Source organism: Lutjanus erythropterus, chromosome 17 (assembly GCF_056507025.1).
Source record: "Lutjanus erythropterus isolate fLutEry1 chromosome 17, fLutEry1.hap2, whole genome shotgun sequence".
Taxonomy (NCBI): Eukaryota; Metazoa; Chordata; class Actinopteri; order Lutjaniformes; family Lutjanidae; genus Lutjanus; species Lutjanus erythropterus.
In genome coordinates this window covers 6449516-6477502 of record NC_139333.1, presented here as the reverse complement: position 1 = coordinate 6477502, position 27987 = coordinate 6449516, and the positions used below count along the sequence as shown (strand labels likewise).

General features: G+C 40.6%; 1 protein-coding gene across 1 annotated transcript in view; it reads left to right on the top strand.

Annotated features, from left to right (window-relative positions):
* Positions 1-20121, top strand: part of shisa8b (shisa family member 8b) — a 42502-nt gene extending 22381 nt beyond the window's left edge. The window contains exons 4-5 of the mRNA XM_084741448.1: positions 12582-12695; positions 19011-20121. Coding sequence (XP_084597574.1) covers positions 12582-12695; positions 19011-19549 — 653 coding nt within the window. The 3' untranslated portion in view covers positions 19550-20121. The remainder of the gene's footprint in view (positions 1-12581; positions 12696-19010) is intronic.
* The last annotated feature ends 7866 nt before the right edge of the window (positions 20122-27987 follow it).

The following is a 27987-nucleotide window of genomic DNA, read 5'->3' as shown; positions in this document are numbered from 1 at the left end:
ACACTTTAATCCAGAGTGTTTCATTGATCACACTCACTTGAAAAGGGCAACAGACACATACGCTGGAACTAACATTAAAAGAGAGGAAAACAGATGTTTGTTGGGCACACGCTGGCAGCAGCCTTATTATTTTATCTCCAAGTTGCTGAGTAAATGTTGCGTGCGGCCAGCGAGCCCAAAGCACAAGAAACCTATCCCGGTGTGATGGAGTGAATAGAAAGTGATCCACAGATACTACAGAACTTCGTGGCCCTGCAGTTATCACATCATAAATATTAATGGACACGTATCAGTTGATCTCGGTAACTAACTTGATCTCTGCTAGCTGGTTGTAAGCATGTTGAAATTAGCTGCTTGTTATGCTTGGTTGGAATGAAAATCTGCAGAATCTTGTGTCATGGCAGCTCAGCTGACTACCACAGCTGCAAGTCTTTATTCACCACGAAAAACTGTCCTGTGTTTAAACGTGCGTGAATAAAAAACAAACAGAGAAAAGTTAACCCAAAATCCGTCATGTTTGGCAAATTATTTGGTAGTATAGTACATTCTGCCATATTTTGCTCCATTATGTGGGAGTACACTGGCTGTTTTATCAATAAAAAATAGGCTGATATTATTTGCACCCAGGCTGAAATAGCCAATGTGGCTATTTACACTTAGGTGTATATAGTGTGGCAAAGACAATTACTCAATGCTATGTGCACCTGGCGTGTAAATAGCCAGTTTTGTTGTTTACACCTGAGTGGCAAAGACAAACCATGATCTTCCCTAAACCTGAGCAAGTAGTTTTGTAAACATGGGAGTCGTGTGTGAGTAGCCGAATAGCTGCCGTGTCTCTATTCACACCCAGGTACAAATATATATCCCATAACTCCACAGTTGTACGCCTCCGCCAACCAGACGAGTTACAGTTCACATCCAAGTCTGTCCAGACTCATGTAATTCATGAAATGACGACTTGTAAATTTGATGGAATTTAATAAAAGATAAGCTAAACATGCTGTCTTCACTTAGAGACAACTGATATGATGTCACAGTGAAGCTGACCTTTAAACTTTTGTATATAAAATTTCATCACCTCATCATTTTATCCCATTTGATATTTGTGTGGATTTTTTGCTCATGAATTCTTGAGTTATGGTCAAAAATGTGTTAAATGAGGTCACCGTGACCTTGACCTTTGACCAGAATTGAATCAGTTCATCCTAGAGTCTAGGTGGATACTTGGACTCTAAGATACCACACTCATGTGAATAGGGCGACCTGAAAACATAAAGTCAGTGACCTCGGCTGTTGCCAGCACAAAGCCATTGAAATACATTTTTTTCCAGGTTTTTCAAGAATTCTGAACCACAGAGGTCCTTCAGCATACAGTCAGAAATGTGCACCAAAAAAAATTAGGCTGATCAGTCCAGCTTTATTCAATATTATCTGCTGACGGGCATCAAGTCTGTTGATCACTCACTCACGCACACGCACCATGAAATGATTGCATAATGATGATAATTATGTCAAAATATGGTTTTGCCTGGCTGAAGCCTCATTATCTCAGCTGCACTTTCACAAATTTGGCCACAGCTGCATAGACAGCCGCGTCACAATTGACATATCTTGCATTGTTAACGACAGTGGAAAACAATTTGTGTATCCGCCCCATGATTCCGATATTCTCCAAAATTTAATGAGTTCCTCCTTAATTGGCCCGTACTACACCCTTCTGTCAGGTTTCATCAAAATCACGCCAGTAATTTTTCAAACATTTTTGTTGACAAGCAGACAAACAAACCAAATGGAACACGTGATTTACTTGGTGGAGGTAATTATATTACTGTAACTTATTACTCAGTAATGCATTACTGCCCACCATCATAGATCTTAATAATTTCTTCATCTCTCCTCTGCTTTCAGTCTCTTTCCAAAAACTTTCTGCATACATTTTACTTCATTCTCCTTTTCTCTTTTTTCCTGAGCTCCTGCTGTTCCTCCTGTTGCTGCCCTCAAAAAGGTTTATGTCTTATTTAGTTGTCGACAGCGCATTGAGTAATTTTACATCTCCTACTGCTGAGAATCAGCGACTGCTCAGTGACTGACATGACCAGCAGCTTCTGGAGAGCCAGACGTCTTTGCAACTACTGATTTTTTAAGCACATGGCAGAGTCTTACAAAGGAAACGGCATGTGGCAGAAAATGTTGATTGAATAAAAAACTATAGCGAATGTAGTTGTGGGACATATAAGTGAGTCCACTTCCTAATTTGAAGCGACAGTGGTGAAAGGCAGGGGACTTGGCAGAGAAATCGGCGTTGATGATGATACCTATTGATGCTAATGTGTTCCATATTTATGCACATTACACCCACTTCTTCCCAGCGGAGGAAAATGTCCACTGGCTGTTTGCGATCAATAAAAACAGACAGCAAAAAAACTTTGTCCAGCGGGCTGCTTTGTGCCAACAAAACAAAACAAAAATCCCCATCATATCACGTCCAAACTCACTCTGACAGGTGTTGTTTGGGAGGAAAAAAAAAGTTCAGTGGGAAATCAGAATTTCGCCAGAAGACTGTCTTATAACACATCATCTTAAAGCTGTCTGAACATAAATCCTTGTTGGTCATAACATGGCTTGGGTTGACATTTGAGGGTTCACATCATGAATCACCTCCCCTTGTCCCACATCCTCATCCTCTGTTCACATACAGAGGAGCAGCTGATACAAATCTTTTTGTTTTTATTTGTGTAGGAAGCTGGGAATTTAAGCTGGCGCACACATGAATACAAAATGTAATGCAAAATGTTCCCTAATTGAACCACAGGATAAAGTGGAACACTACATAGATTGCCTGGGCAGAGAGCAGATGAACAGTATTGGTTTTTCCATAGCAGACAAGATGGCAGACAGAGGGCTTTGGAAAAAGTAATGCTCATTACACACACAGTAATTGAACACATTTGAAGTTATCGGGTGCAAGTGTTAAAAGGCCTGCTGCCGTTCACTCTGTGGCTGACATTCACTTTAAATCAATTTTTGAAAAAAGAAACGGCAAAATCTTCCTTTTTGTAAAAGCAAAGTCAAACCCATCCCACCCCACAGACAACAATACAGTTTTATGCATGTTTGAATTATAATTTTAACAAGTTTGTCTACATTCACGCCAAGTTAAACAGGCTTTTATTTTATAGGCATGTCTAAGAAATATTCTGTGACCTTGCCGGAACCTGCGTATTTGTGGTATCTTAATAAATTGAGGTTAATCAGTCAGTCGTCACGCTCCTTCAGTGAGCCAACACAGGGACCACATGCTGCTGACACTGAATTAAGAGTTAAGTGAGAATCCGTCTTGTCAGGCTTCAAGTTATCAATTAGTGGGACTACTGGCAGTTAGGGGCGTGGTTTTAGGTGAGAGAACAGTGAGAAGTGTCCATGGAAGTGTTTCGTCTTGAACAAACAATGGTGACTCCTGAAGAGGTTAGCATAGATACTGTGATAGCGTCAGTTATATCAGAAGGGGAGGGAATTTATTAATTGAAAGAAGAGCAAAGAATCACAGTGAAGGCTTTTCTCCATGGAAAAGATGTTTTTGTTCTTCTCCTGACCGGCTTTGGCGAGATTTTACTATGAATGGTTGAAGATACTTCATCCTATCACCTGCCAAGTGTGTTTTTTGAAAGTGCCTGCCCTTTTCCAAACAGTTACTGAGGTCAAATTCCCAGATGGTTCTGTGTAACAAACCATGACATGTACATACTGTAACGTTTGCAACGTGACTGAACTCCAGCAGCCTCACACTCAAGCTAACGTTAGCGCTGCATCAGTAGTAACGATTACCGTTCTCTAGAGGCTCATACATTCTTTCTGCTCTCTCTTTGGGTTGCTTTCCTGTCCAGGAAGGATGGGGAACCTATTACAAATGCAAAGATGAAATAATAAGCATACTTGCTACAGCATTGACCAGTCTGGTCTGACCAATAGCTTGTGGTGGCTAATGTTAGCAGACTTTAGTCTAATTTTATTATTTCACCTTTATACTCCTGATCTAACACCACAGCCGAGGACAGTGTCCCCACAGCTTCACACTGCGCTGTATTCACTAAGCCACGCCTAGTTTTGAGAGATCCAATCACATCTGAGGGATGTGATTCAAATTCCTCTGGCAACTACACAACGCCCACAAATTTGGTTTGACATGGAAACACATCACAAGACTAATGTTGCATTCACATGGATTCAGGCAGATGGCGGGAAAACAAACAAGCTAAGGACAGCAAAACAAAAAATATGTGACGTTATGTTGCTCTTCATATAATTTCAGGTGTTGCTGCACCAAAATGATTAGCTTCTTGTTGTCAAGATCGGCCATGTTTTCTGGACAGTAAAAAGTACTTTTTTCTGCCCGTCTTAATAATTTTATTGTCCTAATCTCATCCACTAAAATGATATCCAGTTTGCTGTCTCCCTGAATGTACGTGAATGCAACATAAGACTATAACTTGGATTTCACTGTGCCTTAAAGAGTTAGAAATGCCAAAAAGTCAGATAAGACAGTTTCTGACATTTACATGAACCATCAGCAGCTGATGTTAACTGAGGACCGGGGAGGCAAATATTTGGTCTAAAAGTCTCCAACAAACATGACTCATTGCAGAAAGAAAGCTTGAAGCAAAAAGCGATGACCTATTTATCAAAGACGACTGCAGAAGTACTGTAGCATGACCCAGTAACAAATCACTCTTCATAACACAAATTTCACCTTTTCCTCTCTCACTTCCTTTTTTTTTTTCCGTCTCTTTTGCCCCAGCTGTCAGAGGAGCTGCTCTTTGACGCTTGTCTCCTCCAAAATGTTTTCCTGCGCTCTCAACTCTTCCCTGGGGTCATGAGAGGCAAACTACTTATTCTTGTAAATTAATGATCGCAGGGTGAATCTTTGCTCCCCTGCTCGTGTCATGTTGATTACTCTGACAAAAGGCATGTGTACGACCAACTCAGCAGATCGAGCGGAGCGAGGATTATAAAGAGCGCGGGGGTGGGAGAGGGTTGTGTTTGTCTGCTCTGACTCTGCTGCAGTAAATGATGATGCACACAGACTTTCACATATGATCTCACTGATGACAGACGTGGTGCGCGCTCTGCCTCTCGCTTTATTCTCGTACCGTCTCCGTCTCTCTCGCGCAGACGCACGGGAACGTCCATGTTTCATCTTGGTGATGACAGACGCCATGCGATGCACTCTCGCCTTCATCACTTTCCCCACGGCACTTAAGACTCCTTTTATGTACCGTTTCACACACAAACCCACGCTCAGGGATGCATATATAGACATAAAACACACACATACACAGAGACACATGTTGGCCTCTCTGCTTTTCTTGAGTTTTTCACGGTCATGAACACGCACAATCGAATGAAGCTGGTGGACACAGCAGGCAGATCCTATACGTGTGTGTGTGTGTGTGTGTGTGTGTGTGTGTGTGTGTGTGTGACAGAAAGAGAGAGGAACCCTGGAACATCGGGAATGCCTTTACCTCCTCCTAAAAACTTTAACTTCTCTTAAATTGCTGACATGAAAATGAATCTAAATCTAAATCTCTTGCTGGAGCTCATCGTCTAAAACTCTTAACTGCTTCACAGCTGAGAAGTCAGATTATCCAAAGTCTTGCTCGCGTCCTCCTAACCCAGAGTTGAAAATGTAAATGTAATGTTAGAATAAACAATACACAGGTTTAGGAACAGTCATTGACCTGGGTTTTATTTCAATAGAGGTATCGCACCGTAAATTTTTTGTTAAAAAGAAAATCTTTAATGAGCATCACTGAGTTGCTGAGAGAGAGTGTTCATATATAAATTGGTATCAAGTGCCATTTTGCTTCCTCCATATATAACTGTTCCTCAAAGTCTTCAAAAGACAGACTGTACTTTTACATGAGAAGTTTCAGATATCACTTCCTGAGCGATATTTAAATAATGAATGCACTTTTCATTAAGTGGGTTATTCTCACTCTCTCTCTTTGTGGACACCCACTAATGCTCTGTACAGCAACACACACACATGTAACCACCTCCGTTCTGGACCGAGTCGTTCTCTTCGTCCCTCCGATCTGTCAGCCTGTTTCCACCCTCCTGAATTGTTCAGACAGATGATACAAAGGAAACCTGATCTTCACCTTAATCGTCCGCAGCCTGCGATTCCCACCGAGACAGAAGATATTACATAACTAATTAAGCAGCGTTCCTGCCCTCTTGTTCTGCGCTTAAAAGATCCCGATGCCAGACGTTCACTTGGTGGTGCTTAATGGAGAAATTAATATGTGCAACCATGCTGGAGTTTTAACATCCACAATCCCCGAACCAGAACCTCACTTCCTGTTTTATGTATTGGCTTGCACACACACACACACACACACACACACACACACGCACACTTACATACTTTTTCCATTACGCAATCACTGAAACCTCACACTTCAACTCTAAAGTTCATTCACAAAGTGTGTGGCTCAAAATAATTGATTCATGGAGAGAACGTTTCTTATCCAACATGCTCTTCTGTGGGATTCTCCACACGGCAACCTTGCAGAGCAACTGAAGCCAAAATAAGCCAGATACTAGCGCTGCCATCTTGCGCTGGTGATGGCATTTGGAGCCAGAGTCTGCACACTGGTGACCAGTGTTAGAGCCACGCTTTCCAGCTCCAGCCCATGCAGGCGGCTGACTTAATCACGAGCAGAGCTCAGCTGTCAATCACGGCACAAAACCCCCTTTTTATAGCATCAAATAACTAATCAAAACCAAACTGATGAGAAAAATGAACATGTGAACAAACATCAGTGTGATTAAAACTACCTACAATGACAGAAACCACTTTTTGGAAAAAATTATTTGACATGTACTTTGATGTTTTGGTCCTATTTATTAACATTGAGGAGTCAGGATTTATGACCTATACTGCAGCCAGCCACCAGGGGGCAATCAAGATGTTCTGGCTTCACTTTTGGGTACCCCTCATGTTGTCCATTTCTAAATATGACAGTGGTGTTTGCCTGGTGTACATTTCATGCTGTTTTATTTCTTCATTGCAATGATTAAAAATTCATCAGTCAGGACAACAGTTTCTTTTCAGTTCATTTGTTTAGTGTAAGAGCTGCTGCTGCTTAACATTAACATTGTGTTGTCATACTATTTGCTGTGCTGTCATGCTATTTGTTGATTTGTTGATGGTTGTCGTCTTGTTGTTGATTCTGTGCATCAGCTGTCTGTCTCTCTTGTTTATGTAGTGCAGGTTTTGTTTGTATCTGCATATATTTTTTTCAATACTTTTTTATTCCTGATTGTATTTTTCAGTGGCTTTATTCTACTGTGTGCTTTCAGCTAATGCCTGCCCAGTGACTACAGATGAAAATTAGCCTCTGTAGCTAACTCTGGTATATTTTTATACATGTTATTAATATGCACTGTCCCTGTCAAATAAAGTACATTTTGTATACATTAAATTAATAAATAAAAGAAATTAAATGACACAAAGTCAACCCTACGGCAACAAAAGAGTATCAATAATAATACTTTTTTTTTTTTTATCTCATTCATGTGAAAGATGAAACCAGGCTAGATACAAGCCTGTGAATCAGTTAAACAAAACCAGTTATTTTTCCCCCAGTGACCAGTGGAGTTATTAAATGTGAAGAGCATTTACATCAGTGGACACACACACACACACACACACACACACACACACACACACACACACACACACACACACGCACACACACACAACAGCACATGCACACACAGAGACAGACAGTCCCAGTGTGTCTTGACATGTCAGTCATTTACTGTTGCTCCAATGATGTCATGAGGAACAATAGATGATGATGAGAAGAAGGTGATGGAGGATGATGATGAAGATAGTGATCATGATGATGATGACAGGGTGAAAAGGACTTTTTCCTCGTAATCCACTAATCTGGCACATGATGAGAGGTCAGCACCACTGAATTATACTGGATGATACACTGATCACACACACACACACACACACACACACACACACACACACACACACACACACACACACACTCTCTTTCTCTCTCTCTCTCTCCATAGCTAATCAGCTTAAACTACAGCGCACAGCACATTAATGTGTGTGAATGTGTGTGAACAGTGATTAAGGTAGAGGCTCAGAGTTGTAAGTGTAAATGTTGTTACTGTAAAGACTAACTCTTGACATTTCTCCACCCCTCTGGCTTCAGTGTAATTTTCTAATTTATTCCACCAGAACATCCTGCCGTCCTCCGAGTTTCTCTCTCACCAGCTCTCTGTCTCTGTGCATCAAAAACCACACACGACTCTCTCACTCTGTGTGTTTCTGTCTCGTGTGTGTGTGTGTGTGCAGTGATTAGTATTCACAAGTTGTGCCGCGCACACCTCTTTCTCAGCGCTGACAGTCACAGATGTGATGAAATCTTCTGTCTCTGATGCTGTGTGCTTCTCCCAGTTTGACTCTCTCCCTCAACACACACACACGCACACACACACACACACACACACACACTGCACTTGTGGATGGGAAACCAGATTGTAGAGCACATCAATACACTTTGCCGTTTCACTGAAGCTACTACAAGGAGTTTTTTAAAGAGGTTATGAAACGGTCTCAATTTATTACTGATACCTCAATATGACCTACATAAGCAAACGAGACCGTGTGGGAGAAGATCAGCTATTTCTGCACAGTTATTCTTAATATCTGCCCCCAGGTCGGATTCTCCCTGAAATCAGGAGCTTGTCCCAGCTGACATTGGGCGGGAGGTGGGGTACGCCCTGGACAAGTGGCCAGTTCATCTCAGGGCTGACAAATAAAGACAGACAGCCACTCACAGTCACATTCACGCCTACAGGCAATTTAGGTTTATCAATTAACCTATTATGCTGCACAAAGCCAGACAACCCACGTTGGCACAAGGACAACATACAAACTCTGCACAGAAAGGTTCTGCACCAGCTACAAACTCCCCAGCCGGCTTCAAACTAACCACTGCACCGTGCTGCCCATGATATTTGTCACAATACCAAAAAAACAAAGAAAAATTACAACTTGGAAAAATGTCCCTTTCATTATGATTATTATTAGTAGTAGTAGTACTAGTAGTAGTAGTAGTAGTAGTAGTAGTTTCTTTTAACTTCCTTCTTTAATAAGTAATGGATAATGAACTCTGAGTGGGACATTATGGCAAAATAAATCAATGTAATACACATAACAAGAAAAATGATGTAAAAGACATTAACAAGAGGAAAAGGGCGTAAAAAGAAGTTAATTTTGTATGCAAACCGTTGGTAGAAATGTCCTTCAGAGGGCAACTTTTTATTTTTGTACTTTGAGTACATTTCACAGCCTGTACTTTTTACCTTTTGCGAAGAAGTTGAATCAGTACTTTTGCCTTTACCAGTGTCTTTTTTACACAAGTATCAGTACTCCATCTTGAATACAGAATGTGTGTATTTTTGCCTCCTCTGTTGTTACATCTCTCATGTCAGTTAAACACACAGAGTCACTGACACACAGAAACACACATTATATTGGTTAAAGACCTTAAAACAATAATGCTAATTACCTCTGATTTTGTTCATCTAAATGACCTTATAAAGCATGTTGTCTGAGCGTGTGTGTGTGTGTGTGTGTGTGTGTGTGTGTGTGTGTGTGTGTGTGTGTGTGTGGACATTCGTGAGCACCACATGTGTGTCCATCCATCCCCGGGGCTGACATCAAGTGCGCTGGCTGCATTAGAGGACTTCATTAATGCTAATAGCCAGCGCTTCACTCTACTTTGTTCCATTGTTCATTAACCTCAGTTCATTTAGCATGGGACTGGCTGTTTGGCTGTCAGGGTTGGAGCCGCTGTCTCGCCCAGAGTCAGCAGCCTTGAGGTAAAAAAGGGAGATGCTTTTTCATATTTATCCGGGGTTTATGTGACGCTATGTGCACCTGAGAGATTCCCGGTGAAGGATGAGCTTGATGACACACCCAAGACAGCCTCCTAGCAAAGACAAAGGCCAAGTGATCAAAGCCCCTCACATTATGCCACCACATGACTTTAGTGTAAAGTTGCATTTTATTTAAGGAGTTTCATGACTGAAATTACATTTTTGTTATTACAGAGAGAAGAAAGTACTGAAAATAGGTACCCAACCCTAGTTAAGGGACACCTTTGAAACTGACCATGCCAGTTTTTACCTTGCCTAAGTTTGTGACGTTAGTAAGCCCCCTTATCAACAAGTTAGCATGACACTGGTACCAATACATTCCTTAGGTCTTGTAGTTTCATATGTCAGTGTCTCCAGTCCTCAGTCTAAAACTGAGCCCATTATAGCCTCTGAAAGATAGTAATGCTGGCCAAGGACATCATTGCAGGGTTTATTAAGGCATTAGGGAGAGCTGCAAAAGGCTGTTTTTGTGCCCCCTCCGGTACTTGGCGTCCTATCCGCACTACATGATGCATGAGGGCGTAGTGGTGGCACTACTGTGCTGTATTCATTCATTCATTCATTGTTCATAACAGCTTATCCTTGAAGGGTCATGGGGGGCTGGAGCATATCCCAGCTGACATTGGGTGAGAGGCAGTGCTGAATTACAAACCAAAAATCAAAGTGGGACAAATGAGGCAGATTACCCTGCCATTTTCATCCATTCAGACTAGAACCAACCTTGTTCATTTCAAGCATACACCAGCTTTCTTCGATTTCACCACGTTCACCACACTTACAATTGACTGGACACAGTGTCATTGGAATGTCTTCAGTGTTCATCATATTGCAAATTTATTTTGAAATATCAAGCACTGCAAAAGTTAAAGTGAGATGTCAATGACCTTAATGCAACACCTGTATTGTTAACTACTCTGATGTCCTGTCTTGTTAAAAATCTTGTTTTAAAACAATTATTTCAGTTTATATTGCGCTCACATGTTGCATATTCCCAAATAAATGTCTGTAATCAAATAACCAAAAAATGAACTGGCACAAACTTTGCAAAGGCAACACTACAGGAATGCTGGACAGTGCTGTAGGCAAATTCTAATGAGGCTGCCATGTGTATTCTGCTGTGGGCACTGTACTCACTGGGTACTTGAAGGTGACAGGATACTTACAGTCTGCGTAGAGTGGAAGGAACTGTTGGTCAGTGCAGCCCCACAGCTCGTTTCTGCTCCGGGGCTACCTAAGGGGTTAATCTAGCCATGGTTCAATGCCAGTGTTTTTTTAAATTAATATATCATCTGCATATGGCAACTACAGCATGGTTACGTCATCTGTAAAACACTAAGGAAGGTTGAAAAAAGCAAACATTTAGAAATCTATTGGTAGGAATTATGGCTACCAAGCCATAGCCTATTTATTCTGGAGCAAAGGTGTGTGGGTAACATTAAAAATCTTAATGTTATCCTACATTCTGACTACAGCTAACATCGGATAACCTGGCTTAATGGGTATACTAAACATTTTATTCACGTCATACTGGTATTTCTAGGCAAGTTGAAGGTGGATCACAACATACCATCTTTATCATTGTCAGTTCTGCTCATGTTGTCCTCATCGCTGGCACTGTTGGTGGAGTCTATGCTAACGTTAGCATGTTCTGAATCAATGACACCCTTCAGAAAGGTAAAAAAGTTACCCTGCCACTTTTCTTATTATTGTGCAATGGTCACAATGCATCCTTGACCACCTCCAGAGGTGGTTTGGCCAATCGGCTCAAAATCTGTCCTCAGTTATTCCTTTTCAACAGATGCATTTGGTGGCTTGGTTTGACTCGATTTGATGTGGTACGTCGGCCCAGGACAGCAGGGATTTACATGTCCATTACAACATCGAAGACACTTGAAAGTGTCCCTTAAGACCCAGCCACTTGAGGCAACTGGCCGGGTTTCCCGTAACTTCATCACAGTAAAAGTTCCCTGTTATTTTGTTATTTAAACCCTTTAATTAAGAAGCAGCAAAATCACGAAATGTTGTGTTTTTAGCTGCAGTAACTTAACACGACTTCTATACAGCTGAAAGTGAGCATGAGATAGTAAAATAAAGATAACTGAAAGTACAACAGCGACACAGGAGAGAAACTAAAGTTCAAACCACAGAGATTCAGTTAGAAGCTACAAAAGTACTGACTTGAGACTTTGAAAAAAATGTCTTTGCCTCTACTCTCCTGCACAGACATGAGGTCAGTCTCAACACAGCTTGTTTGAAGGGGAGAAAGGGGGGTCGAAACAGTTTGGCCACAGTTGGCGAGATGTCACCACAGCATGCTAGGAGTGGGGTCTGGCACGCTTTGGCTTCACTTCGGATCTTGGGCATGACTCGGGCACCAAATGGTTTGACTCAGCACGGCCAAAAACTACAATGGAAAAACCAAATATGTGATCTTGGGAGAGCTTACACCTCTACTTTTATGTGCACTGTCCAGTTGCACTACAGTCACCCAGAACAAGACTGTTGTGCAACATTTTCTGTGTTTTACTCTTTTTTTTTTTTTTTTTTTGTAAAGATACTGTAAGTACCACCAACTGACTCAGCTTCTGTCTCTGCTTGTCTCTCACCAGAACAGTACCATCTGAACAACTCAGCTTACGGGCCGTTTGGACAAGGGCTTCCACACCCGCACAGCAACCCCAGCACAGTGGGACTCAACAAATATACCTCCCTCAAAGCTGTGGGTAAGTCGGACACACAAACACGCACAAAGTGACGCTGACTCCAAGTGACACAGTAACCTTTAAAGTACAGTGGGTTGGCAGTACAGGAGCTGTCAGCTGATGAGGGTGTCTTTGCCTCTTGGCAAGCAGAGAGCCGATCTTAAAGAGGAGTCCACGCTGCACCTGGTGTGACAGGTTAGATCATGGTAATTGTCTGTAAGTGAGACTGATATTAACTGGTGGTTCTTTTACTTTAGACTTACTAAACAGGTCCTTGTGGCCTGCAGACAAACACAGGAACCCGTGAAATCAGAGTTATAGCTTAGAAACCTCTTTGGCTGTGTTTTATAATTATCAACACCACTGTGATTTGATTAAAGCTAAGATCACAGTGCCACAGTATTTTAGCAGAGTCTAAGCAGACAGTGCAGGTCACAGCCAAGGACAGAACTCTATAATACATGTATTTCATTCAAGTAACACAGCCTCTGGGAGCAGCGCTGGATCTGTTGGGCAGGAAGAAACTACTGGGGCAAACATGATGGAAACTATGTGACTAGGGAATGTCCTCAGCTTGATTTTTAACTACTCAAAATGAAACTTTGAAAGACAAGTGTGTAGGATTTAGTGGCGTCTAGCCGTGAGCTTGCAGATTGTAAACACCTCACCTCACTTTCTGCCATATTCTGCCAATAAGTCTTAAACACTAGACCTTTAACTAAAACTAAATTACATAATATGATAAAATGGACATTTTTTTTATATGATTTTGATATCTAGAAGAAATGTTTCTGCATCAGACTAGCACACAAACACACATAGAAGAGGTAATATGCATCCTACTACTGACTGCTTAGACAAGTGTTTAAGAATGGAAAACTGAAATTACTTCCTATTTGCTACAGATATTGTCTTTAAAGGGATAGTTCATCCAATAATGAAAATTCAGTCATTATCTACTCACCCTCATGCAAATTCAAGTAGATAATGACTGACTTCTCATTTTTGGCTCAACTATCTTTTTAATTTATTTACTTTCCACCATTTTATTGAATTTTAAGTTTATGTATTATACACTTTAGTCCCCCGAAGAATTCCCACAATGGAAGAAAACTGGAATGCCCATTGAAAGGCCCATTTGCCTAAATGTTTCACAATACAAAGCTTGATATTTAATCGATGTATTAATCATGTTATGCAGCACCACACTGGTTATGGTCACAGTCAATGATGCCACACAATATTAATGATCCATGACTGTCCAAAATCCCCATTTACTACTCACAGTTGAGTTCAGATTAATTGACATACATTTATCATACATAGACACAAATGTATCCTATCAGATTATTTTCTTTATGCGTCTTTTCATGCACTTTTATAATACCTTAGTTGTGGTTTTGTAAGAGATTTGTGATGCAAAGCTACCACGGCCCAGAAGGCTGTGACGATTTTAACCAGGTGATCGTACAGAGCGTTTCACGTCAGCAAAGGTCACACACACACACACACACACACACACACACACACACACACACACACACACACACGTTGTTGTCCTTGAATCGTAGTGGGCGTAATAGTGTAGAACTACATCCAACCCCAGGCGTCCCATTAGACCAAAACAATCCTCTACCAGCGAGCCAGAGGCAAATCACTGCTTGTCAAGGTAGATTTTCTTGAGTTGACTGAGCAACTGAGTGTAATTTTCAAGCAACAACAATCTTTACACACTGTGCGTACAGTACATTTACAGTTGGGTGATTCCCCGTATAGAGCAAAGGTTTGGACACTCTTAAACTCCTCAGGTAAGGTTCCTGCTCAAAAGCTTTCCAATCTAGTAAGGCACGCATGTAGTTTACAATGATTAAATTATTAGAAAACTAATCATTAGAGTTAACTAAAAGACATTAATATGTATTAATTGATTGTACACAAGATCATTTAGTTACAATCATTGTGTTTGTGTTGAAAACACATTAATATATAAGTTTAACAAATTTAAATTAAGTGTGCTAGTTAGTCACACATAATATGACAGAATTATTTGTTATTAACACAGAAATTATTTTATCATTGGATTGAAAATGTGTGAAAAACGTCAATCTGACAGAAATCCCTGGTCAGATGAGGGTCATGCGACACATTTATTTTGTGTCAGATGTCCTCATAATTGTCATATACCATACTAGGAAATCAGATTTTCAAGCTGTGTCCAATAAACCTTTGAATAGAGTGAGTGAATTAGGTTTTAGTTGATTTTACTTTACAATTACAATAATTAACATAAAATGACTAAGTTATGACACATCATTTTGTTAGTGTGTCATAAAAATTAAAATTCCGTAACGTGGTGAGCTCATGTCATATAATCCAGGTAAAAAAAAAAGTAGTAGATTAGTATATAAAGTAGAAATAGTAATAGTATATAAAGTAATGTACTTTAGTATTGGAGATAGAATCGATCACTGATGATTGCTGTACAATACATGCCGGTTAGATTTGTGTCCGACTTGCTCTGACATCATGCACACGTGGGCAACGATAACCTCACGAGATCGATTCAGCCACAGTTGTTAGAACCAGGCGCCGCAGTTGCTCTCCACTGACTGCAAACGACTGGCTGTCACCTGATCGATGAGCTGACAGGCTCTGATTGGCTCTTAATTTTGACAACCAACACCACGCGCTGTATAAAATACTCATTTTCTGTGTAATTGTAATATGAAGTTTTAATCTGTCAACAACATAAATCTTGTGGCTGATAATAATAATAAAGGTTACACATATGACCGTTACAAAGTGCTTTACAAGGCAGTTAAAAGAACAGACGTTCCATGTAACAGAAGGGGGATCTTTTCTATTTTAACTTCAATCAGCAATCAATGCACACACTTTATCTCTTCAACTATGAATGTGGTCCGCAAACTACAGGTAACCTACAGGTGATCTAACAGGATGTCAGTACCTCTTCCTGTATGTTCTCTGAAGTCTGCTGGAAACTGTCTGCAGCTTTTTGCCTCCTCCTCATGCTGCAGCCACCTGATCTCTTCTACTCTCCAGGCGAGGCGCAGTTCATCTCAAACGAGCCTATTGGCCATGGAGATGTCTGCCTTCTCTCAAATATAATGGGACTAAATGGCCCAAGTCCTGTGTTGCTCCAAGCACCAAAACAATACATTGAAAAACTCACTAGTAATGTCTCTTTTCAATGTATTTTTGTTGCTTGGAGCAACACAGGACTTGTGCCATTTAGCCAAATAGCCACATATGATATTCTACCCTGGGTGCAAATAGCATCTGCCTAAAATTTATGCCATTAAACTGAGATTCAGTCAAGACACCCCATTGGTACAAGGTAAAGTTAATCCAGTATCGCTTCAGTGCTTTGTTGACCTCACACTGGGTCAGTTTCTTAGTGCATACAGCTCGTGAAAATCTCTTTTGAGAGGTTTTTATTTTTTGTCAGTTTAAGTATCTATTTTTGAACAAATAGTAGAAAACAGTAGCTTTTGAAAAAAAGATGAAAACAAACAGCTGCTCTTAACGGACTCCGACAAAATCATGGACACACTCACACAGAGACAAGGTTACTGTTCATGTAGCCAGTGTGCTGGCGGCGATGACCTCAGTTTTTAGTTTATTTAAATAATTCTCTGTGACATTCATGCTAGCCCATGACACACACACATACACATGCACACTGCGGACTCAGGGCGAGGGTATTTATAAACTGCTATGTCCCCACATCCTGACACACGTACCTTTACCTCCATCATCTCCATTGCACCGCTCAGTATCTCCCTCCTCATATTCCAGAAAAAGAGGAATACCGCTACTGTTCACCTTCGGGGTAAACACCAATTGGAAATACTTAAATCACCAGCTTTCCCCTTTGATCTTCTTCAAACCCTCTCATCCTGACCGTCCTTCGCCTTCTTATGATTCTCTCTATGTGCTATCTTTGCACTTATTTAGAGTCAATTTTCTCTGAATTTTATATTTTATGGACAAGAAAGTCCAATTTATTTGTAATGAGAGAAAAATGTGACTGCTTTTTTGTGCCTCTGATGGCTTATACTTTCCCACTGGGCACAGCTTTTACATGTCTTGTTATCTTTAATGTTTTATTGGTGCATCCTGTCCTTTACGGTGTCTTCACATCCTCCTGCTTAACCTTCACTTACTACATGCTGTCCGTCTAGTTTTTAATCCTAACTCATCTCTCTGTTCACTTTTGAACATAATGTGAAGTGTTGTACTGTTGCTTCTAGCGCCATTAAACATTAGTCACCGTGAGCAACTGGTCATACCAGACCAGCTGAGGCTGAAGCACCAAAACCCTCAAGTATATCAAAATTGAGCAAATGTGTGTTTCACTGCTTAAGAATACAAATTTTGTTTAGTAAGAAGAATAATGTTAAATTTCTAAAGTTGTCTGTTCTCCCTTTAAAAGTTTTTTAAAAATACTTTGAGGAGCGAAACAGGATGACATTGCTGACAGGTTGGAGCCGGGAGGTCCTCACATAAATGCATCATGGATTAAGTGTGATTCAGTCGTCAGTGTTCCTGCAATGACAGAGTCTCTGTTTGCACATTGACAGTTCATTTTAGGCTACTTCTGCATGTGACTCAGACCTGCATCAGACTGTGACAAATTGAAAATGACTCTAAAGTATAAACAAGTTTAAGGAGGACAAATATAGCATGTGTTTGCTTTACTGGCCTAATTTATTTATATGACTCTATAGTCTTAGTTTAACCCACTCTATGTACTGTTATTGTTTATCATTGTTTCTAATCTGGATTCATGGGTGAGATAATGGATACCTGAAGCTCCCAGAGGGACTGAATAAAGTATCTATTGGATTCATGAGATTTGGATCATGGTAACTAAACAATATTTGCCATATTATCTAATCAATTTATTTGGAGGTACAATAAGTATGGTAGGTCAAAGTTGGACAAGGAAGTTGGTCTGTAAACTGCAATGGACCTGAGCGCCGTCACCAACCTACAGCAGGTTAGACAATGATATTGACATTGACATTGATGTCATGTGGTGAGGAGACTTTCTGTGTGCTCCACTGAAGTTTGGGCTGTTGTGGGCAATTATCGCTATAATATTCTGCAGGCGGTTGCAGTGTTTCTGCTGGTGATGTTTAGCTGCCGCAAGCAAAATAAACTCACATAAGAAAACAAAAAATGATGAGGTCAGTTATCTGATCCACTTCCTTAATACACAGGCTACCACAGTTGCTGTTGCTACACAACACTTTATGACTTTACCCATGACTGATGTGATTGCATGTTACCTTTCCAGCTCAGTGGTCAGGAGACCTCTGGTTTTAATTGAGTTTAGCCCAATTCATAGCTGATTGACTCACCAAATGTACACCGTCTACCATTGGTTGCATGGTTTCAGTTGGCATCTGCTATCAACATTTTTAAAGCCCACAGGAAATAACAACAACCTCTAAGCTGGCAACCTACACCGAACTTAGTGCCTGGGCCACCAGTCGTATAAATGTAAACAAGCTAGTAGCTGTTATGTGTTTTTTTGCAGCAAGGCGGTCATTGTAATGCCCACACTTGCTGTGAAAGCACCCAAAATTTCTTTGTCAACAGTGATCTGGCCAAGATACCAGCAATATTATAGTCCCAAATGGCCACTTACAGCTGCAGACCCCACAGACGCCTATTAGCTCTATTTATACTACTTTCTGGAGTCCACTTGAAGGATGCGTTTCACACATGCCCAGTAGATCGGCATCTGTAGTGGCTGCACGGAAAGATCTGCACAGAGCTAATGTGTACACCCTCTGATGACAAAATATACGTCACGCTGACCACAGCAGATCCTCAAACAGTTGCAGACACAGAAAGCATAATACCAGCTTCATACATTGAGCACACATCAATACAATCATTTCATACAATAAATATACAATACAAGACATTACAAATAGTACAGAATAAAAGGCTAACCACACATCTACACATCAACAGAAGATGTCAAATGCACATAGAAAGTGTATACCAAAATTAATAGTCTAGACTGCAGGTCCTTCCATGACCGAGGGATAATAAGATTCAGTCCTTTTTCCAGACTCAGTCCACAGCTTACAACTTCCATGAGTCTGGCTAACCTGGCATACGCACTTAAGTTTCTTGCCCCATTTGATGTCTTTTTAGCAATGTCGTCAGCTAAGAGATTTCTGCAATTAACTTAGACAGAAATGATGTCTGAAACAAGACCCAAGTTGTACTAAAGCGAAATGACAACTGTAACTGTACTTTTTCTCACATACTGTCTCCACCTCGTCTCTGTTACAGCACACAGCGCATCTCGTAGCTACTACAAAAGCTTCCCGCTCATGGACTTCTCCCAGTACCAGCCTGTGGCACCTCCTGCCTTCCAGCCTGTGCCCGTCCAGCACAAAGAGAAGTCGTACATCCACCAGCCTGTGACGGCGCAGCATGACCTCCACGCCCCCCTTTCCATCTCCATCCCTTCCAGCCACCTGGAGCATTCGCGCCTCCCCAAGACCACCACGCACCCGCTGCTCGCCAGCTCCGCCTTCAAAGCCTGGGAGCCGAGTGGCCGCCACGTCCACCGGCAGGCCTCTGCCCCAGGCCACTCCTCCTCCTCTTCCATGCACAGCTCCACCCGGAGGCATGGCTACTCCACCCGGAGGCAGCAGAGCATAGAGAACATGCCGGATATCTTTAACCAGCCCTATGTGGGGATGTATGGAGGAGCTGGAGTTGGGGCGGGGCAGGGGCAGGGGCAGCACCCATCTCAACCCCCCTACTACCACCACACCAGGCAGAAGAGCTACTCCACCCACAGTACGACTGAGGTGACCGTCTGAGCGCCAAGGCCTCAGAGATGCAATGTTGAACATACTAGCAGAAGTCTTTGGTGTTAGCTAAATGCCAGAGTTTGAGACAGTTGGCCCGACAGGTGAGGGATGTTAAACGGGGAGACACATTCAGATTAACGAGATGGAAAGGGAAGTTTTGATGAGTGGAAACTGAGAAAAACAGCCTAGCAGAACCACCACTCCTACAGATAATAGACTCAGCTGGTAAAGGCTGTTATTGGACTCCAGCGAGGGTCTTGTACATTGATCATATGAAGTATATAGATTGTACCTGAAGGGTAATGTACCATGGTTGCTTAAAACCATTCTCAGGCTCCTTTAGGTAACAAAACCTTCAAAGTGTGGTTTCGTTGTGGTTGCACAGGCCTTATAGGAATAGGGCTTGGAGAACAGAACAACAATCTTACTTTTGCACCAGCTCTTAGAGTAGGGAGCGAGCAGTGAGTTTGTGTTAGGCAGGTAACTCTGGTTAAGTTTAGGTACAGTAGGTCATCAGTGTATGTAGCTGCAAGATAACTGGCTGTTCAAAAACATTCCACACTGAGCCTGGATCTGACCAAAAAAAAAAAAAATGCAGCCAGAGGCCATACTTTCTGAAATCGTCAATTAAAAAAGACATTTGGTGCAAATGTGCAGCTGTTGCCATTCGCTGCATTTGATGTAAATGTGGTTTATAACTTTTGAGATCCTTTTCTGTGGTTCGCCTAAAGGCTGAAGAGTTAGACCTCAGGAACCATTCACTTCAATTTGGATGTACACTGAAAATCTTTCACCACTACCAGTAGGAACAGTTAGAGGAAATACAGTTAGAGGTTGGGTTTCTAAAACGCAAAGATTCAAGTTTATCTAAAGAAGAAAAGTAAATTATCTTAAAATATTATAGTTTTAAATTTTGTTTAGCTTCAAAAGTTAAAAGTATGAGTATGATTCAAAACGCAAAAATCTAGTGAAGGCAGTTGCCTTGAAATTTTGATTGGGTTTTCACTCTTTTTGTGTGTGTGTGGTTTGGGGTTGTAAAAATTCAACTTGAACAGGGCATAAGAGTTTTGTGCAGTAATCTCCCGTCATATTTAAATATTATCAGTGACAATCCAAAACCTGGCTACAGAGGAATCTTTGTGAAATTAACCACATTTAACTTAACTTATTTAACTGCATCTTGAAGGCAAATAAAATTTGCATCTCCATGAAACAGCAACTTCCTTAACACAGAAAAATATTCCAGAAAAGTTATTAAAATTAAGATTACAGAATTAATTTAGATCAGTTCTGTGGAATCTCTACATAAATTACATTTAGTTACAGTGTGACCATAAATGATCTCAAGGTAACACAGTTCAGGTCATTTCCAGGCCCCGTAGATGCCTTTTGGTGCAGTTCTTTAAAAAGTTCCCTCCTGTTCTTCTTGTAAAAACACCTCGACTATTTTACATCTCTCGGTCTACCTCCATGCACAGCTGTTCTCTCCTCGTTTCTTTATCTCCCCCCTCGGCCTCTCCCACCCCCTTTTCCACGATGAAGCGCTTTGCATTCTGTGCCATCAGGCCAAGCATACAGGGACAGCATCCCCGGGGTCACATTAACTCGATGGTGAGGACAATGCCACCATCATGTCAGCTCCCATCAGCCTCCATCCCGGCCAGGGAGAGGGAGAGGAGGGAAGAGAGGGACAGAGTAAGAGCCAGAGGCTGGGGCTCTTTAGAAAAGAAGAGAAAGGGAGGAGAGAGAAGAGAAAAATAGAAAAACAAACGTACATGCCTGCGTGTTTTCATTCCTCGGGGGAAGGAAAGTGAAGGAGTCACCGTGGATCTGGGTCTCTCACTACAGAGCTGTCTGGGTCATAACTCAGAGTGTATGGACGTGTGTGGATGCCTGTGCGTAATTTCCAACCCCCAGGCACCATCGCAGGGGGATTCGCTGAGGCATTTCCAGGCCTGGAGCGTTAAGACATTTCTCATCTTATCTCTGAAGCCTGGACAGCAAAGGACTCTGTGCAGAGCTGTTGCTGCTGTTATGAACGTGCAACAGTTAACGCAGCACACCCACTGTACTTGTTGGTGAAAGTTTATGGCTGAAACACACTCAGGAACTGCACAATGAAGTCAGTTGTTGATGATGATTGCCTGTGTGTCCAAAAACACTTCCATGATGTTCTGTAATGATATTTGCGCTGAAAAAGCAGAGGATTTAATGATGCTTATCTCTTTATTTGGCTAAAATATGAAGTTCTTTGTAACAGCTGAGTTCCGAATTGACCCATTTAGGAACTTCAGTCAACTTTCTCTTTTCCTGTTTCCTGTATTTAGATATGCTTTGTGCTAGGCTTGTCTATGCTGGCGAGGATAATGTTAGCCAATCACAGCACAATGCTAGCTAACTAGCTAGCTAACCTACTGTTGCATCTCAATTTGGATACTTCAGTTAGTACACTCTTGTATTAACTTGCGTAGTGTGCGAATTTCAACAGAGTAGTGCAGTCTCAAATCGAGGATGTGCCCTTACCAACTGCAGCTTCTTCCTCATCAAAGGGGAACTGAAGCTGGGCGGAGCTTTACTGCCACTCGCCAAAACAACAACCGCCTTGTTTATTCATTTATGTTCAATTTCACTTCATTCAACATTAACATCCTTTTAATTTTATTTGTTTATGTTTGTTTCTTGTGAGATTAAAAATATGCCATGGGCTCTGTCGATGACGGCCTGGCCCTCCCTAGCTAGTTCTAGCTCGCTAGTGTTTTGCTAACATAAGATGACTTAACACTAACCTAGGCTTTTACAGGTCCCCTAGCAACATGTTTTAAATATCTTCTAACTTTCAACATAGACGTGTCTAGTACACATCATAAGTAGTAAACAGAAAAGGAGAAAGTTGACTGAGGTTCCATTGGGTACAAAGCATGTTCAGCTGTTATTGGTGAACAGAGCAAAAAGGGGTGGGACTTAGGAAGGGTCAATTAATGGATAAATCACACAACAAACACAGCGCTAACATGCACTGACCAAACGACTCTTTGCAGCTAAACTACACATGTATTAACAGCATAAAAACAGTGGGGCTCCAGATAAGACGCATCTCTGTTTGTCACTCAAATTCACTACGTAACCAAATCAAATTTGGGCCTCACCATCCTCCAAACATGTCAAGATGAATCAGACCTTAAAGAGTGATCAGTAAGCAAAAACTTTCTTCTAACAGCAGTGAGTGTTTTTCCCCAGAAAAAAACCCTGGACTCATTGGTAAACTTTACAAAAATGTCTTTGTCATGACAACTTGACTTAATCAAACGTAAAGCTAGTACATGGAGTTTGTAACTGCGTAGTTATTAATAATGCCAGCTGTTGGGTTGGATCTCTCGGACGGAAACAATATATGGCGAACACTTGGAAGAACCTGTGTTTATATTTCATCAGGCAAAGCATGGCTGTAACTAGGCTTGGGCCCCGTTTCCCAGAGCCTTCGTAGCGCTACGTGCGTCGTAAGTTGTATTTTAAGGTCTCCCTTAAGGTTGTCCCAACTCTGGGAAACAGCCCGTAACCTTAATGGAGACCTTAAAATACAACTTACGACGCACGTAGCGCTACAAAGGCTCTGGGAAACGGGGCCCAGGGCGATATCTGTTTTTTCATACTCTCATGCCATCCTGACATTTTACCGGGGTATATATGGTTTTAGGCGGTATTTCTGTAAACACTGTTCCCACAGTTGGGAAACAACACACACACAGGAGCTCTGCTTCTGTCTTAAGAAGCTGCAGCTTTTATTCACTGATGATCTCAAACCTAAAGTGAACATTTACAGTGCTGTCGCTGTATATGCACAGCAAGACGGACAACTTCATGGCTCACCTTTTCCTCCGCTCAGCACCACCATGAATCATAATTAGTCTGTCACGCTCACTTAAGTTACATGCTCACTGCGTTACGCAAAAAATACTCATAGAGTGGAGGTTTTTTTCTTCTTTTATACTAGTTAGTCCTGTAATTTTATCCCCCAGATGACATGTTAGTCAGCTCAGCTCCACTGCAGCACACAGACTGACCCCTGCTGGTGTAAGCTGGCTACTACAATACAGCATCTCCATTTCAGTGTTATACAAAGAGGGATGTCTGTATTTAGGATAGTACTGAAAATCATACTGTTGGGATTTCTTAATACTCTAGTATACTGTAATACCTTTGCAGTCAGTTAAAAATGTTTTAACTGCCTAAAAAGTTTTTTTGGACTTTGTTCATGTTGTCATAAAAAACACATTGCTGGCCTGATTAATGTCAGGTTGTCATGACAAACATCTCCAATGTCACCTTTGCATTAAAAATAACATAATTGACATTTACATGACATGTAACATGTACATGACATGACAATTAATGACTCCTGACATGTTTATGACAGTGTGACGATGGTCTTATGCGCACCCCTTCAAATGAAGTGTTATCCCCCTTCTTGTCATCTACTTCCAAACACAAACTTCTAATCTCTTTGTTTCTCAGATTTTAACTCTGTGTAGGAACAAGTTCTAGAAAATACAGTGTGAATAAATCCCATTAAGAGCACTGTGACTGATGCTGTGGTCAAGAAACTAAACACTTGTTTCTCTTTCAGCGAACACATCTCTGCTTCTTTCATTGGCTCATAATTTGACACAAAAGTTCCCCATGTCTGCCATCACTCACTGTCTCTCTTTACCTGCAGGCATCATTTCCTCTCAGTGCTTGATGTTGTGAGTTAAAACGTTGAAATTCTGCTGGTTTGGAGGCACAAAATCAGTCTTTATAAGCAATAGCTGTGTCAGAATAATTGTTTTTGTCTTGAGAACCTGACCACATGCTTCCAGTGTTTTTCTAGGTAAGAAATCATGCATTTCCTGCACCTCAAACAACAGTACCCCCTCTCTTCTTTGTAGCTAAAACACATTTTTCATCTATTTAAGACAAGTTTCTTGTGTACATTACAATTCTATCTTTTTGAACACATGACATAATTTTTATGTTGTGCAAACCGCATCTGAAATCATGTGTTCTGCTTTATTATTGAGTATTGTGTAAATATGTTTATTTAATAGCATTTCCTATATATTTTGTTTGAATAAGGGCTGTATGTCATGTTAATTCTAAGAGTATTTATTATGATTACTGGTGATGTCAGATTTTAACAGAATATATTATTTCATCTTAATGATTTTAAACATGATGCATAGAGAGGTCTATATTAACGAGTTTTCTGATGTGCAATAGAAGGATATAGCAGGCCTACTGCACTGTATGTCACATTATTGCAGTGGGTTTTCACATTAGTGGCAAAACACAGTGACACAAATTAACTGTAGTGTAGGACAAAGCGACTATAAAGCAGACAGGTTGTCTAAAGCATTGATAATGTTTCCATTGTGTGATTTCACAATAGTGACGATGTGCAAAAACAAGTAGCATAAATCTGATTTGCAGTGAAACGTTTGTGAGAATGCGGCAGTTTGTTTGCACATGCAGAGAGTAGACTGTGATATTTAGTGCCGTGTAAGGATGCGGTTGAACTGCAATAGAAATTGTTTCTTTGCACCAAGTGAAAGGAGGGAATTCATCCCTATGAACCTCTGCAGGTCTTGGAGTATCTGTTTAACAAAAGAAGAATATATAAGAGAACAGAGCTATGATAAATGTATAAATACAAATATGACAACCAAGTAAATGCAAAGTGTATTGGTGTCATATGCAGTATGTAGCAAAAATGTGTATATACTGTATGTACCTGTACTTCTTATTACAACAAAAAAAAACTAATTTATACCCAAAATGTTCTAGAAATGTTCTTTGCAGAGGATTGTTTAGTAACTGATGCCACTTTTGATGATGAAATATTAAAGATTGTAAAATCATGTAAAGCCTTGGTTTGACTTGTGTTTCTATCAAAGAAATGTTGGGAGAGTAAAGGTGAAATCTGTAATATATTTGCTGTAATAAATCATAAAATGGTCATTATATGTCATCAGAGATGAAGGAAACATGCTAAGCTGAAATATTGACTTCTCCAACAACGTTACAGCCCCTTCTCCTGGACAAAATAACTGCTTTTGTTTGCCCATTTCAAGTATATTAGAGTTAAAAATAATGCTGAATGTCTGTCGAACGAGTAAGAGTCTGTTTAAGAGTCGTAGGAAATCATTAATAATCTTTTAGAAGGACTAGATGTTTATAACTGTTGAATTGAGCAAAATGTTAATGGAGTCTGGTAGGTAGTACTGAACTGAACTCTTAGCTTTGCTTAAATTAGCTTAGCTTGGGGCATTGATAGACAAGTGACAGTTATAAACACCTGATCAACTCAGTGTAGGACTAGTTGTCACACGTAAGTGTCAAAGTAAAATTTGTGTTTGTCTCAGTGTTTCTGCAGCCTGCATTCAACCTGCCTGAGTTTGGAGTCTGAAGAGGAGGAGGCGGGCAGAAACAAACTGCTTCAATTATAGGTCACATATTAAACAGGGTCTATGGCTCCAACTTGTTATTTAGACCGCGGTACTCACTTTTGACCTGTCAGCGCCATTCAGGATATGAATTTATAAACTCACATATGGAAATTTCGTTACAAAATAGTCCACTGGGATTTCCCTAAAAGCTAAAACTCTAATCTGAAAAGCTTCTTAAACTAAACAGAAATGTGAGGGTTCACTTAACACTTTTAAATCTAGATGAGCTTCATAGTGCTCTAGTCATATCAGTTTAATTCAATCAATGATAAGAAATAAGGAACATCTTTCTCATTTCTTGTTTTGTTGCACTCGCTGTTACTTCTGCTTTAGGAACGGATATGTAGAATTCAGATTTTAAGTATGACTTCAGCAAAAAAAAAAAAGGACTCGAGGATTTATTTGAGATTTGAGACTTCTGGAAGACTTAAAGGCCTTAAAGGCTAAATCTGACATTTTTTCACCTGGACCCTGTGACTCTTTTGGACACAACGCACCAACAAGACTCTCAACTGAGTGCACTTAAAGGGATAGTTCACCCAAAACAAAAAAATCAGTTATTATCTACTCACCCTCATGCCAATTTTAAGTTGGGTTTGTTTTTTTTTAGCCTACAAAACACTGCTGGAGTTTAGTGTAACTGAATGGTGACCAGTTTTCAAAAGTCTCCTAAAGACCAAACATTCCAAGTTCACCTGAAAGACGTCATTTACACCATGTTTTTAGCCTAAATCTTCACTGTAGATCCTTAGTTCACATTCATGTGGGCGTGCACACTCATTGACAGGAGCACTGCAAAAATTACATTAAAAAGTTAAAAAGTCCAGACTGCCTTAAAATTTTAAGTCGACTGAATTTGAAAAGGGAAGTTGGAGTTAATTTCAGTAGATTGTTTTTGGGTTGATGACTGATGAACATAACAGCCTAATTTGATTTCCTTTTTAGTTTGAACAGCTGCAGCGGCTCCTGTTGGAGATATTTCATTCCAGCGGTGACACAAAGACAACATGTGAAACTGCTCCCAGTGAATTTATTAAATTTTAAGTATAAGGTGGTAGAGAATTCAATACTAACCTTCATCATGATTCACAATGTTTTCATATGTTCTTTTCAAACTGTAAAAAAGAAGGGTCTCAGGAGAGTTTTAACTCTCACACAATGCATGCTGGGAAGTCTGCTAATATGCTGATCATGTTTCTTTAGAAACTTAATAAACGAGTTAATAATTGATTTAACTGAGCAGTACATTCATTCAACTCATCACTGCAGTCAGAAGACTTCGAATTCTTAAGTGTTTTTAAATTTAAATGTTAAGTGGAATAAATACAACTTGTAAATTTACTTAAAGTTAATAAAAAAAAAAGATTAGTTGATTCCACTGAATTCCCGTATGATTTTTACAGTGGATAAACCCCCAAACAATTGCTTTAATTAACAATTATCTATAGACAGTAGATTGAGAGCACAAAGCTGTGTGACTGTCATCCTCAGAGCAGCTCCTCTTGCACTCGGGGACCATCTGGAAGCTGTTACAGTTTGCAATATTTTCCCAGCTGAGATCTGAAGCAGCAACAATCACAAACATGTCCCAGTAACCACCAATTCACCCATCAATTTCAGAAATGTAAACACATTCATGATTTATGTGTTGCTTTGATGGATTGCGGCATAAACCGTCTGCCGCCGCTGTCGTGTGCCTGCAGTGTCACCCTGTGGCTGATCTTGATACTGCATGAACCCAAAGCATTTCAAGATTATGTCCAGTAGTCTTACTTCCTAGAGAAACTCACACTCTCATCAACGCAGAACATGAAACATCAGCACATTCCTTTGGATGTACTGGTCTGTTTAAATGTGAGAACAGGGATAAGCCATTCTTCAGCACAAATCAAATCACAGCACAACAATTTTAAGAAATAAAGGATATTTTAATGTCACACATTATACAAAGTGCAGGGTGTCAAA